At 40.0% G+C, this 15239-nt stretch overlaps 1 protein-coding gene across 1 annotated transcript in view; it reads left to right on the top strand.

Moving 5' to 3' along the window:
• The window catches only part of LOC111158544 (doublecortin like kinase 1), a 353224-nt gene that overhangs the window by 21164 nt on the left and 316821 nt on the right, over positions 1-15239 (top strand). The window contains exon 3 of the mRNA XM_022520639.1: positions 2769-3115. Coding sequence (XP_022376347.1) covers positions 2769-3115 — 347 coding nt within the window. The remainder of the gene's footprint in view (positions 1-2768; positions 3116-15239) is intronic.

The following is a 15239-nucleotide window of genomic DNA, read 5'->3' as shown; positions in this document are numbered from 1 at the left end:
TAAAGGGTAACACACAAAAAAGCCATTATAAAATCTTTAACTTCAAAATGCACTGACCTAACTTTATGAAATATTTACATATATACATATATATATATATATATATACACACATTCATTTTATGATTTATCATCACTTGGTACGTGTGTTACTTTCTTTTTTGTGTGAGCCACATCTACTTAATAGAGTACTTTCATTAAATAATTCTGTGTTAAGGAGCCATTTTTAATAAAATCTAATTTAACTAATTTCTTTCTTCCTTTTTTTTTTTTTTTTTTACCCCCAGCTTTACTGGAGTAAAGCTAACAAAACTGTAAGATATTTAAAGCCTACCTCGTGATGATTTGATATATGTATGTATTGTGAAAGATTCCCTCCACCAAGTTAATTAACACATCCATTATTTATTATTTATTTATCTTTTTTCTTTTTTTGAGAAAACACTTAAGTTCTACTCTCAGCAAATTTCAGTTATACCACAGTATATAGTCACCATGTTATTCATTAGATCCTCGAACCTTATTCATTTTATGTAATTACATTTATTTTAGAGTCAGTTTCTGAAGCTACAGTTTATAAGTTAACCATTCTCAGAACTTTTTATCTGTAAACAAACATGAATTGGCTTCCTGGTGTATGCGGTTCACTGTGCTTGGCTCGGTGTAGATGGGAGGACAGGCAGTGTGGTTGTTACGGGATTCGGGTCCTTGGACCCAGCAACAGTAGAAATGAGACCGGACCCAGTGTTTAAAAGCACAGGCAGATCAAAAGAAATCAAATCTTGCTATTTGCGACGACGTGGATGGAACTAGAGGGTATTATGCTTAGCGAAGTAAGTCAGTCGGAGAAAGACAACTATCATATGATCTCTCTGATTATGAGGATGTGGAGATGCAATGTGGGGGGTTTGGGGGGTAGGAAAAGAATAAATGAAACAAGATGGGATCGGGAGGGAGACAAACCATAAGAGACTCTTTTTTTTTTTTTTTTTAAAGATTTTATTTATTTATTTGACAGACAAAGATCACAAGCAGGCAGAGAAGCAGTCAGAGAGAGAGACGGAAGCAGGCTCCCCGCCAAGCAGAGAGCCCAGTGTGGGGCTGGTCCTGGGATCATGACCTGAACTGAAGGCAGAGGCTTTAACCCACTTGAGCCACCCAGGTGGCCCCCATAAGAGACTCTTAATCTCACAAAACAAACTGAGGGTTGCCAGGGGAGGGTGGTAGGGAGAGGGAGGTGGGGTTATGGACATTGGGGAGCGTATGTGCTATGGTGATGCTGTGAAGTGTGTAAACCTGGCGATTCACACACCTGTACCCCTGGGGCTAATAATACATTGTATGTTTATAAAAATAATAAATAAAAGCACCGGCAGCTGCAGCTGAAGGGACACACAGTCAGTACAAAGGTGTCAGACTGACTCCCTGAACAACAGCTTGAAAGGACACCATTTAAAGTGTGTAGGGCGGGAAATCCTGGGAATGGGGAACTCAGGCCCAGTGGACAGACAATGCTGCTTCAAACAGCTAATGTTTCATTTGCATGTTAAGTCTCCACCTCCTGGGTGTGATTTTTAGCATTGCAATGAGGTAAAGGTAACTGCTGGTCGCACCATTGTCCATCTTGGTGGGGGGGGCTGACTTAGTGATTAAACTTTAACTGGTCTGGGTGGTTTGGGTTTGGGTGGCTCTTCTGGCAAACATCCATTATTGCTTGAGGGGCAGTCTTGGTTTCCTTCAGGGGATGCTGTGCTCCCTGGGGCTTTTGCCTGATTAAGAGATAAGCTGGAAAGAAGTACTTAAGGAGGAAGTGGGACAGAGGATGGTGGGTCCAAGCAGGTGAGCAGCAGTAGGTGAGATCTTGGTCTAGCTGGTGACAGAACTTTTGCTTGTTATTGGAATTTTACTTGAATTTACAAAATGTTCAGCGCACATTCCCATCAAAATTATAAATTCATAGCTTTTTAAAAATTTTTAAATTTGAGTATAATTAACACACAATGTTGCATTACTTCCAGGTGTACAACATAGTGATTCAGCTTCTCTATACCTTTGTCATGCTGTGCTCAGCACAACTGTAGCTCCCATCTATCACCATACAGTGAATTACAGAACTATTCTAAGAAGCTGTTTTCTGATCCACTTTAAGTTTTCAAATTGTGTTATTTACATTATTCCTAAATGTAGGTACCTCTGATTTTGAAGTTTCCTGCAAATATAAATAGCCCCAAATCCCAAAGAATACTTTTTTTTAAAAATTCAATTTTATTCCTGATGTCTATTCAATGTCTGTATTTCTGTCAGAAAAAGCAGTCGATAAATGAAGAAAGGGAAGAATGATGATTTTTTTCCCCCTCTAGGGTATCAATCTGGTGTTGACAGAGCCAGATTAGAAGAAAAAAAAAATCATTCTTTTCTATAATTGTTAGTCATGCTTCCATTGTTCAGAAAGTCAAAACTTGCTCTCACTTCTGATAGAAAAGGAAAAATCAGAGACTAGGAAGAAGGAAATGAGTTCACCTTAGTGTAAATTTAAATATATTTCCCTCTTCCGGGGCGCTTGAGTGGCTCAGTGGGTTAAACCTCTGCCTTCAGCTCAGGTCATGATCTCAGGGTCCTGGGATTGAGCCCCGCGTTGGTGGGGGGGGGGGTCTCTGCTCAGTGGGAAGCCTGCTCCCCCCCCACCGCCTGCCTCTCTGCCTACTTATGATCTCTGTCAAATAAATAATTTAAAAAATAAATAAAATAAATATATTTCTGTCTTCCTAGGAGAGAGCTATGTGTGTGGGTCAATAGAGCCCTTTAAGAAACTGGAGTACACCAAGAACGTGAATCCCAACTGGTCTGTGAATGTCAAGACCACCTCGGCTTCCCGGGCAGTGTCCTCACTGGCCACTGCCAAGGGGAGCCCATCAGAGGTGCGGGAGAATAAGGATTTCATCCGGCCTAAGCTGGTCACCATCATCCGAAGTGGGGTGAAGCCACGGAAGGCTGTCAGGATTCTGCTGAACAAGAAAACTGCTCATTCCTTTGAGCAGGTTCTCACTGACATCACCGATGCCATCAAGCTGGACTCGGGAGTGGTGAAACGCCTGTACACCCTGGACGGGAAACAGGTAAGAGGGGTGTCGTGGGATGACTTCGACTTTACAGGAAAGAACCAGGTTGTTGGGGGATCTGTGTGGCACGGGGTGTCGGATGGGGGAGGGAATGTGAAACATGCATTTTGCTGAAGTTGAGGAAGTTGGCTCACGTGTTAAAAAATACATAGCTGTTGATCTCCATCCAGACCAAGGGTAGAGGTAGACAGGATTAACCATAGGAATAAAGCGAAATACCTATCTCTGAAGCTTAAATGATTACTCACAGACTTCTGTTTTTTCAGTTATTAATTACTTAACATAAAGGTGCTTTTTTGTCTTCTGTTTTCAATTTTTTTCAGGTAGTAATGTATTATAGCCTTAAGCATGACTGAGACATAACCTCTGACCATTAGAGAAAAATCTAATTTCCTTTCTTTGGTTTAAATAATACTTTATGTCTCAGTAATGTTCACTAGAGAGATTTAAATTTTATGGATTTTACATTACATATCAAAAGGATGAAATATTTCCATCTGAACAGCTTTAAGAGGCATATTTCTAGAATATTATACATCTTGTACAGAAAACATAGTTTCAGAATTAATAGCGAAGGGGTGTGTTTCTTTAGCTATGGAATGGTCATTGGTTGACTTGGATGAGAGGGCATTTAAATGTGAGTTGCTCAGGTGAACTTAAAGGGAAGTCTTGTGTGGACTTTTATAAAGGTTTGACAGAACCCTGATAGTGGGGGGGGTGTGTATCTATATATATATGATATATAGATATATGTATAGATATGTAGATATCACTGATACTTACTGATATATGTAGAGTGCAAGTTGCTGGTCTTTCAGAGTTTATGTGTCTTTTTGTTTAAGATGATAATTTTTAGCGTACTATCTTTGCTCGAAATTTAGTTTTCAATGTACATCTGCCCGCATGGTTTTTAAAAATTATTTTGAGGGATAATTTGTATGTAGAGTACATATTAAAAATCAATACTAGATTCATAAATTAGAAGGTTAATCTTTAAAAAATAAAGGATTAATCTTTATTAAATAGAAGACAAGTTCTTGAAGGCTAACAAGCATTCAAATTTTATGAATTAGAAATAGATGCAATTACTAGAAAGAGTGTTAGTCATGAAAGAATTCCTCCCCTAGGGAGCCATTCAAATGCTCTAAATTACAAAATTCATTAGGAAAGAAGGAATATCTGCCAGTTGTTCATTTATATTCACCAGTCTTCTGCTCGTCTCATAAAACTTGTCTAAGTGTCACGTAAAGAATTCTGAGGGTTGAAATTCTCAGTCTTCTAGATCTAAGCGGGCGTAGCCTGAATGTCATTGATCAAAAAGTCCATTGCTAGCTTGTGAATTACAGCAACATAAGAGAGCAAGGCTCACATTTAAACATTTGAGCCCGTTGGTGGTTCCTTTTGTAACAAGTCACTCAACCATCTTGTAGTTCTGCATTTTTGTATATTGGAGTTTCTCAAGATGACAGCTTACCTATTTTCACAAAAAGTAAAATACACAACAATGAATACAAATTGATACCTTCCTCTTCTCCCCTCGCTTCAGAATTTTGGGGGTTCCAAAGTACTACACACTGAACCTAAAAACAAGCTTTAGCTACATTAGCTAAGTTCTACCATCAGCTCATCATTTGTTTATTCCAAGAATGAATTCCTAAACTAGGTACGATGATGTTCTCAATGTTTTCTTCTTTTTAGGAGTTTAATCTAGTGTCTGTATTTTATAATAGCTGCTTTTGCTGTTGTTTACATGTAAATAATACAATGTAATGGAAAAGAATCTAAGGTTTAATGCCAAAAGACCACAATTCAAATCTTGGTTTGGCCAGATTATTTATGTTTTCAGCAAATCACTTCACTGAGCCTCGTACTTATCAATAAAATATAGATAAAATGATCACTTCTGTTTCATAGAGTGCTTGTGGGGACAACTATAATAATACATGTGAAAGCAATTTTGAACTATAATAATAATGATCATAGCTTTATTTGCATTATTCTAAATGTTTTGCATGTATTAACATGTTTAATCCTCATAACAGTTGATTCCAATCCCCATTTAACAGAGGAGGATGCCAAGGCACAGAACTTGTTATTAAAAAAAAAAAAAAAAAATGTCCAAGACCACACAGTTGTAAATGGCAGAATTGGAATTTGAACCTGTCTCTCTCCAGAGATTATGCTCTTAACCACTGTACCATAGAAGATTATATTAAAACACTAAAGAGGTGTGCATGTAATGTACATGTACTGAGAAAGAATTTTCAAGTGAGTAATTTGTCCAGGGACTATCATCTGAAAGTTTTCTGCTTTGTATTATTTTCCTGTGGTCATTCTGCTGATGGTTTTATTCAGAAGGGTGTGTGTGTGTGTGTGTGTGTGTGTGTGTGTGTGTGTGTAGCATTCGATTTGCTGTTGTGGCATGTTCTTTTCATAGCAGGAGTGGTGAAAAGCTGCAGAGGAATTGGAAGATAGAGTGGAAAGAATATAAAGACTTTTTGCTTGGGTTCCCAGTAGGAGCAAAGATGCTTCCGGAGTCCCGGAAGTCTTTAGAATCATTTCTACTCATAAGGGAAATCCGCCCCCATGAGAGGTTTGTTAGAGTAGAGTGCTTTGACAGCCTTGGCAGAGACCAGGGCTTGATAGGCCTCTGAGAATGAGCCACTTTCCTCCCAGCCAGGTGGACTGGCAGCCCTTGCCTCTGCCATTTCACCTTGCCCATGGTCTGTGTGCTGTCAGCAGGATGTTATCCTTAAGATCACTCCTCTCACCTCTTTTTTGTTTGGATTGTGTAACAACTCTTGTATCAACTCCAAAAGCGCTATGGGAAATCCAGTGCCCAGTAAAGCTTTTAAAGGTAATTTTCTTTTTTGTATTGAGGAAATAGAACTGCTTAAAAATTAATAGGTTGAGTGCGTTGAATAAATGTGTAGAGAGCAAGTGATGTATGGGGCAGGGATGGCTTTTCAGATCGCCTTCAGGCAGCTTGCGGATGTATCTGTGGGATGCAGACTCATGACTCTGGGCTCTTTGACAACAGAACAGTGACAAATGAACAGTGAGAGCACGTGCCTGCTGTTGCATCAGCCACCCTGGGATGGGCGCTGGAAGGTGGAGACCACAGGCCCTTCTCATGTGTTCCTCCTACCACTTGACTTCCTTGCTCAGTTGCCTTTGGGTGTGCTTTAGGCCTTAACCAAGAGTTCATTATACAGTGCTTTTGTTGTTGTTGTTGTGTTGAGGTTTTTAGGCCCAGATAAGGAAATCAACACACTGGAAAACTGCACGGTGTAGAGAACATTTTGTAGGAAGCTGCAGTTTCCCCAGCTGACCGTTGAGGCTCATAAGCAGCCTGCTGGTGCGCAGACCCTTTCTTAATCATTTCAAGTCCGTCCTTTATTCAGGGGCACTGAAGCTTCAGTAAATGGTTGCTGCAAACTTGCCTCCTCCTCCTCCTCCTCCTCCTCACATCTTTCAGGAGGCCTCTGCTCACCCTGTGATCAGGCACTTTTGCCAGCACGGCTGGGAGGTCAAGGAAATGCTTGCCTCGTCTTCATTTCAGTGATGCATTATTTATCTGGGCCTCAATCAAGGGCCCCCAAAGAAGGAAAAGAGGCCATTTTCTAGCTGACGGTTCTAATCACATTCCTTTTCTCCATATTCGAAGGGAGCTTTTGCAGGGTATGAGAATCTTTTCCTCTTGCCTCAGTCCAGGCACTGGAAGGTGGGAATTTTCTGTGGGTTATTCACAAACCCGGCCAAGCAGCTACTCCCAGAGGTCGTTTAGGGTATGACTATTTAGTGATTGAAATCAACCCAAAAGGTACAAAATTTGCTACAAAAGATACAGTCATATATCTCCTGACTCCTTTTTTGGAACAGCTGATCTGGCTGTCTTGAGCTGTTCAGTCTTCTAAATCTGTGATTACTGGATCCTTGCTTAGAAATATAAACAGTGGTAAGCAAGTCTTAGAATAGCCAGTGCCGAAGCAGGTAATTTATACCGTCAAAATCACAGATAAGGCACTGCCCAATGACCGCCCCTTCCGCACTGAAATAGAGCAATGATAAATTGAGTTGCTCTTTAAGTAGAAAAGGTATGCACACGCCCATGCTGTCTACCCTCGGTATTGCAGATCTATATAAAACAGCAGCATCCGTTAGTAGCCCAGGAGAAATGAGATGTTACATTTTTATCTTACAGACATGTCACGTAGGTTGTGCACTTTGTAAAATCCCCCGTTGCTAGCGTGCTGGAGTGAGCAAGCGGCTTGTTGTCTTCCTAATAGAGAACACAGGGGGAGTCACTGAGCTGGAGTGAAGGTACTCATAAACTGGTTTAGACTGGTAAACTGTGAGAACAGACATCATCACTGTCTTAACTCTGCATGGCTGTAGCGAAGTAGCACAGATTAGGGGCTTATCTACAACAAAAGTGTATTTCTCACCGTTCTGGAGGCTGGAGTCCAATGTCAAGGTGCCAGCAGACCTGGTCTGGTGAGAACCCACTTCCTGGTTCATACAAAGTGCCTTTTGCAGTGTCTTCACAGGGCCGGAGGGGTGAAGGTACCCTTGGCCCTCTTTTGAGAGGGTACCAATCCCATACTTGAGAGCTTTGCCCACATGTCCTAATCACCTCCCCAAGGCCCCACCTCTTAACACTATCCCCTAATGGGTTAGATCTCATTTTATGGATTCCGGGGGGACACAAGCTTTCAGACTCTAGTGCTGTGTAAAAGAAGTCCCAGTGGCTGTCAGTAAGTTAATCAGTTACTACACTGTCTTCTCTGTGTCTTTTGATCCTTGAATCCCCTTGTCTATTACCAACAGAAAGCTGGAAAGATGCTTATAAAGGAGTCATAATAATTGCAGCCATTTATTTTCAGTAATTGGTATATGAGCTTATTGGAATTCGGGAAATGGTAATCTGGTCAATAGGAATCTATCAATCAGATATCACAAGGTATTCTTTGATTTTTTTCCTTTTTTTAAGATTTATTTGTTTGAGAGAGGGCGCACGTGCACGTACATGTGCATGCGCAGGAGTTGGGGGAGGGGGAGAGGGAGAGAAGCTCCAGCAGACTCCTTGCTGAGTGCAGAGCCTAATGTGGGGCTTGATCCAAGGATGCTGATATCGTGACCTGATCCAAAGCCAGGAGTCGGCCGCCTAACCGAGGGAGCCACCCAGGCACGTCTCCTCTCTTGGTTTTGAATACCTGTTTCTAATCTGAAGTAAGATTGATTTGGTTCAACCTTAAGTTTGGAGACTTTAGAACGTTTCTTCCCCTTACACCTTAAAACAAAATGGTCCGTGTTGCTCCTGCATCTACCTTGGCTATAGGAATGAATGAGCCTAGGAAATGTGGAAGCGGGACGTTTTCAAGTGGAAAGGAAGGAATTGAGGATGTGTCGGGATTTGGTTGGACTAGAAAATGAAATTCTCTGTAGCCATTGGTGGTAGTGGCTTTTTCCCTTTTTTTAAAAAAATAAAACTTCTGTGACAGCTCTAATTAACTTCTTCAAGCATATTTAAAGCCTTCGTTCTTGGTCGACAGATTTTTTTTTTTTTACTATATGATTGGTATATTATCTATGTTGTGAAAGTGAATGTAACACCTTTTAGTTTTGTTTGCAATTGATATAAACACACAGTTGATACAAATAATTCAGCTTACATTTTAAAATGTCAAATTAAAATTTCCTGCAAAAACTCAGAGCACATGCTAAACCATCCTCGTGATTTGTTAGAGCTCTGAATTGATGGGAAATCTTAGCTGTTTTCAAAGAAAAAGGAGCTTAAGAGTAATTATGAGGGGCACCTGGGTGGCTCAGTGGGTTAAAGCCTCTGCCTTCGGCTCAGGTCATGGTCCCAGGGTCCTAGGATCGAGCCCCACATTGGGCTCTCTGTTCAGCAGGGAGCCGCTTCCCCCCTCTCTCTGCCTGCCTCTCTGCCTACTTGTGATCTCTCTCTGTCAAATAAATAAATAAAATCTTTAAAAAAAAAAAAGAGTGATTATGATACTTCACTTAGAGAATTTAAATGTCTGGGATTGAATGGGTTATTTTAGGTTACGTGCTTTCTGTTGATATTTAGGATTTATAAGCTACACCTGTCCTTACATAGCTATTAACTCCCTCAAACAGAGAAGAGTTAAGTCCTTTTGTTCCAGTCTGAGCAGCTCTGATAATATAATTAATTGTGTGTTCTTGCAGTGATGTATATTTTAAGGCTTAGTCTCAGCAAAAGTCAGTTTTCTGTAAATTGAATACTGATTTGCTATAAAATGAATTCTGAGTTCCCCTGTGTCCCACTCTAGAACTGAAGATGTGTTCCCTGAGCCCTCTCTCCAGTATGCTGACGGTGCTTTGGGCACTTTCAGAGGACTCTGGGCGTGGGATTGTATCCTAATGGTGACTTCTACTTCACAAAGGCCAGTAGCCCTGATTTGGCCGGTGAGTTTCCCATGCCCCGAGGGAGCATGCTAGAGTGATATAAAGAGTCATTTAGTCAGCTGGGCCTGTGCTCAGGTTTCTGTCTGAGAAATCTCCCTTGATCTAGTTTCTTGTTTAGGCATGGAAAATTAACTTAGTTTCCCAGTTAACTGATTACTTAAGTTCAAAAATTCTGTATATTGAATCTGTTTGTAATGAGGAAATTTGCTTAGGTATGCTGTAATTTAAGCATGGATATGTGAAGTAACATAATATAGAGGAAGAACACTAGTTTTTATACACAGTTTCAAACACCTAGTTGTCTGTCCTTTACCCCTAGATACAGTGGAATCTATTCTTCCATTGGAAAGAGTTAAGTCTCTGATACTCAGTTTTCTCACCTGTACAATGGGAATAATAACATACTGCTTTATTAATTGTCATAAGGATTAAATGAAACAATCCATGTGACAAAACCCAGCACCGTGGTAGGTACTGAATTATCAGTATTTATTATACCTGAAAAGCTCAGGGTAAATTGTTTTTGAAAAATAAATCATATTTTAAATGTGTTGAGGGAACGAACTGTTTGAAATGATCTTTTGGGGTGCCTGGGTGGCTCAGTTGGTTAAGTGTCCGGCTCTTGATCTCAGCTCAGGTCTTGATCTCGGGGTCGTTTATTTGGGCCTGTGTTACATGTGGAATCTACTTAAAAAAAAAAAAAAAAGCAAAAAAAAAAAAACCAACCCACAACAGAAAACAAAAAAAACAGAACAAAATCATCTTTTAGTAATGACTAATCATATCAACCTTTGTAAATATGGCTTTTCACATGAAAATACTTCATAGTGTAATGAGAATAGCATGGAATTTGAGATAAAGTGCTTATAAGATCAAAATTCTGAATTTTTTACTCATTAGCTGTGTGGCCTTTGCAAGTCAATAACATTATCTGAATTTCAGTTTCCTTTTTAAAATGGCAATGATAATACATAATAATATTGGTGGGATACTTAATTAAGAACATACGCAGGCTCATTTGGTTAAGCATGTGTCTCTTGATTTCAGCTCAGGTCATGATCTCTGGGCCGTGTAATTGAGGCCCGCATTGGGCTCCATGATCAGCAGGCAGTCTGCTGGAGATTCTCTCCCTCTCTCTCTGCCCCCTTCCCTGCCAAAGAAATAAATAAATTTTTAAAAAGAAAATAAGTATATAAAGGTCCTGGCTTGACCTGTGGTAGGTCCTTTGTAAATATTAGTCCTTCTCCTCTCTGCTTTCCTCACCCAGGCTTTCTTAAAAGTATAAGACATGTATAGTTGCATAATTTTGTCAATGTGGATTTGGTCATCTTGCATTGTTTCCATTGCCTGTACTATAACTAAAACTACTAACGACTATTGTTATCATTCCATTTATTGTCAGTCAGTTGTGAATGTAACCTAGATATTATTTTCTTTACTTGCTTCTTCAGTTGTTATTTCTTAAGGGTATCTTATTGGTGACCCATTATACCGATACAGTGATGGTAACATTACTATTACTATCCCTGGTTGAACTGTGTGCCTGGTGCTCTGAGCTAGTTGCTATATGTATATTTATCTCATTGAATCACCACCACAGCTCTGCAGAAAGCAAGAACCGTCTCATTTGTCAAGATTCAGTTCAAAGGTGGTCTCATCTACGAAACATTTCTTGACGGGCCCATGTAGAACTGACAGCTCCCTCTCCTTGGGAGAGGGCTCCATTCCTGTCCATTGTAGATAGCCCTACAGATCTCAATTATGTTGACCTTTTGACTATCATGGTGTCATGTCTTCCCTTTAGAATTTAGAGGATGAGGGTAGGGAAGGTGACTTCTTGGCCTCTGAATCTCGAGGGCCTAACCTGGTAAATGCTTGTTCAATAAATGATGAATGGGTGATCGACCAGTTGGCCATGTGCTGCGCATTTGGCATTCTTGCATTGCTTCCGGGGTTCTGTGTAGTACAGGTCATGGCCATTTAGAAACTCTGTGGCCATTGCAGACTGTGGCTGTGTGTAGCTGTCAGCTGTGATGGTGCTCTCTGTAGTGAAACCACAGCTTGTAAGGTGCTCATCATGGTGCTTGTTTTCTCGCTCAGTGTCCTGCTTCATTTAAGATGCTAGGATAATTAAATCTGCCAATTGTAGAGCATTTCTGCTATTGAAAGAACTTTTATGCTTTGGGAGAACAATATTCTGTTAGAGAATTTTCACTGTCTGAGCCAGGAGAATTGCTCTAAATCTTCCTGACATTGCCTCAGCCATCCAGTGAATAAAGAGAAGAGCTCATCGATATGTCCTATGGATTTAAAAATTGGTAACAGGCCAGTAAGAGATACAGATGAATAGCATCTGGCCCAATTATTGCAGAGATGCAAACCTGCAGTGCTCAAGGGTGTTTGTGGTGGTCGAGGACGCTATGTTACAGCAGATTTTTCTGATTAGTTTAAATCCTTGACACTAAATTATATGAAAGAAGGCAGTTTCAGAAATTAAGTGGAACTTAAAATATCCAATTTTAAATCTGAACTGTGTTATAAACAACATGCCATAGAAACAGAGGGACAGATGGGAGATTTATGTTTTAATTGGCCTTTTCTATTACAGGATTGATATAGATCATTGTAAAGAATTTTGAAATAAATGGGAAAATATTAAGATAAAATGGCCCACAGTCTCATTGATGAGGTGGCACTCATTAATATATTGGTTCTATTTCCTTTGCTATTAAAAAAAAATTCTGATCTACTCTGTATATAATTTTGTCTCTTGCTTGTAATTTCTTATGATACTATGCACATTCATGTAGGAAAATACCTTGAAATTATTAAGCCATTTCCTCTCTAACTTTGTTATTGCTCAGTGTAAGATCCTTGGAAGACAAGTGGTCTAATAACTTTCCGCTCTAGTAACTCATCTGCAGAACTTCTGTGTTCTGACTTATGGCTGAGAATAGTAGTGTTCTAAAGTCAGATTGAAAAGCAAACACGAAATAGTGACTCTTGAGATGTTGTTCAATATAATCAGTTAATGGAGGTTCAAAGTGTCTCAGAATTCATCCACACTGTCTTTTACCCTCTTGGAAAAACCTACAGGCATTTTCCAAAACCTGTCTGATGAAATAAGTCTAGTAGTTTTCCATAAATACCAGATAACTTAGGCTTATTAGGGCAACGAGAACACAATAACCATGATCCTTTATGAGTCTTTCCTGGAGGAAAAAACACAAGGTAATTTTCTTTCCATGCCAAATCATTTCTTTTTTGTGTTACAGCCATTTGCGCACTTGTGTAAGACAGAAACGTCTTAGGGAAAGAACACAGTGCTTTATTGACTTCTGTATTCTTGGCTACCCTTGTGAGATGCTTAATATTTATTAAATGACATTTCTTTTTATTTTTAATTTAAATTCCAGTTAGTTAATACACAGTGTATTATTAGTTTCAGGTGTATGGTATCGTGATTCAACACTTATTTGCAATACATGGTGCTCATCACAGCAGTACTCCTGAATGCCCATCACCTAGTTCACCCATCCCCTGATCCACCTCCCCTCTGGTAGCCATGTTTGCTGTCTATAGTTAAGAATCTGTTTCCTGGTTTGCCAGCCTGCCTGCCTGCCTTCCTTCCTTTCTTCTTTTCACTTGGCTCATTTGTTTCATTTCTTAAATTCCATGTGTGATTCTTGATTTTTAACTTGTGGCTCAGAGTCTGATACGTATGTAGAATTACAGAACTGTAGGGCCAGGACTGTCCCTACAAGAGATTGTTCTGCTCTTTCTTTTTCTCTACTTGGAAGACCATAAACTAAACTTACCTTGGCAGGCAGTAAGATAAAATCAATATTTTATTTTTAGAAAATCTCTTAGGAAGAAAAGAACTCAAAGGAAGCACTATTTTTTGTAAAAAAAAAAAAAAAAAGGTAGCCATTTAATGTATTTTCAAAATAAGAGCATGGGAACTTGTGTCCCCTTTCAAAGTAATAGTTTGGCAACTGGTAACTAGTTATACAATAGAAACAAGTTGTAAAAAGTCCTGCTGTATGCTCAAGTAAATGCTTCAGCCATATTCTTAATAGCCTTGTTATCAAAAGTGGTCTGAGGACAGCGGTGGTAATGCCACCAGAGAGTCTGTAGAAATGCAGACTTTCAGGCCCATCTTAGACCTACTGAATCAGAATATGCATTTTAATAAGATCCTGGTGAGATCCATATTCACATTTTAAGACAAGGAAGCACTACTTAGGCCACTAAGCAATACAAATGGAACATTAATCCAAAGACCTAAGGATGGCAAATCCAGGCTGTTACTTGGTAGATGGAACGACATCAATTTTAGTTTATTTAGCAGTTTTACTTGCATACTCTGAACATCAGTGTTAACATCAACTAACAAGAGACGACCACCATCCACAATGTTCTGGAGAGCAGCCAGTCCATTAGTATGAAATGTGTGCCCACTGCAATGTAGCCTCAGTGGGCTGCCAGTGTGCAGGGGATGGATGACTTCCTCTATGGAGAATAAATGAAAGTTAAGAGATTCAGAGAAGGCTGGGCAATTACTGTGGAAATGCTGATCCTGATGAGAGATGAACGCACATGGTTGCCACAGAGTCCGTATGCATGCTGTTGGAAGTTATCTCTATGCTTCCCTCCATAGGCTGCACAGATTTTATATTTTCCTCATGGTTTTTCTAAATATCTTCCATGGGGATGATTGGAAGTCATTAAAGCTCTTCCGGAGAGTTGGTTTTAGATCTCCCAACTATTGTCAGGCAAAATTTCTATGCACGGGAAAATTCTCAGCATGGACGATATCCGGAAGAACATGGGGAAATTTTTAATATGCGCAGGGAATGGAGGGGTGACGTTGGAAAAGAATTTCTGTCTAGCATGCCTAGGGATTTAATGGCCAAGAGTCTTTTGTATCACAGACTCTGCTGCTGAGAACAACAAGGGATTGGGTAAACTAGTGTGAAGTAATCAGCTAGCAATCAAAATCATCCTCGTTTTCTTATAATACAGCCTGGGAGGTTAAGAGGCTGAGGTGATGTAATTCAGTTGTCGCCTGGAATTGACTGCAAACCGCTTAGGCAGATATGGCTTTGCAAACAGTCAGACAATGCCCAGTGACCCCATCAACAGGGGCTTGTTTGAATGGGAAGGTCAACTCTGTCTCTAGGGTTATGGCTCCATATTGGGGAAAAAAATAAGCTCTAGAAATAAATGGAGTCTCTATACCGAACCAACAGAAGTTGATTTTTGCCATTGGCTGATGCAGTGGCTCTGGGAAAAATAAAATTACATATTTCTGAAGACTTTTCTGGAACTGTGTGCTGTGAAAGTAATAGCCTGGGCATATTGGCCATTTCATCTTTTAGTAACCTCATTATTTCCTTCTGTAGCAAAAATTCCTTTTCTCCTTTATCTGCCTTTCATGACGAATTGGTAGATGAGGCCACCCTGTATTTAACAAATACATCTGTTCAGGGGTGCCTGGGCGGCTCAGGCTGTTGAACGTCTGACTCTTGATTTTGGCTCAGGTCATGGTCTCAGGGTTGTGAGATCGAGCCTCGTGTTGAGCTTGTGCTCAGCATGAAGTCTGCTTGAGATTCTCTCTTTCCTGCTCTCTTTGCCTCTCCTTCTGCTCCACATGCCCATGTGTGCA

Source organism: Enhydra lutris, unplaced genomic scaffold (assembly GCF_002288905.1).
Source record: "Enhydra lutris kenyoni isolate GAN:26980312 unplaced genomic scaffold, ASM228890v2 scaffoldscaffold60, whole genome shotgun sequence".
Lineage (NCBI taxonomy): Eukaryota > Metazoa > Chordata > Mammalia > Carnivora > Mustelidae > Enhydra > Enhydra lutris.
This window is presented reverse-complemented; position numbering and strand designations above follow the sequence as displayed.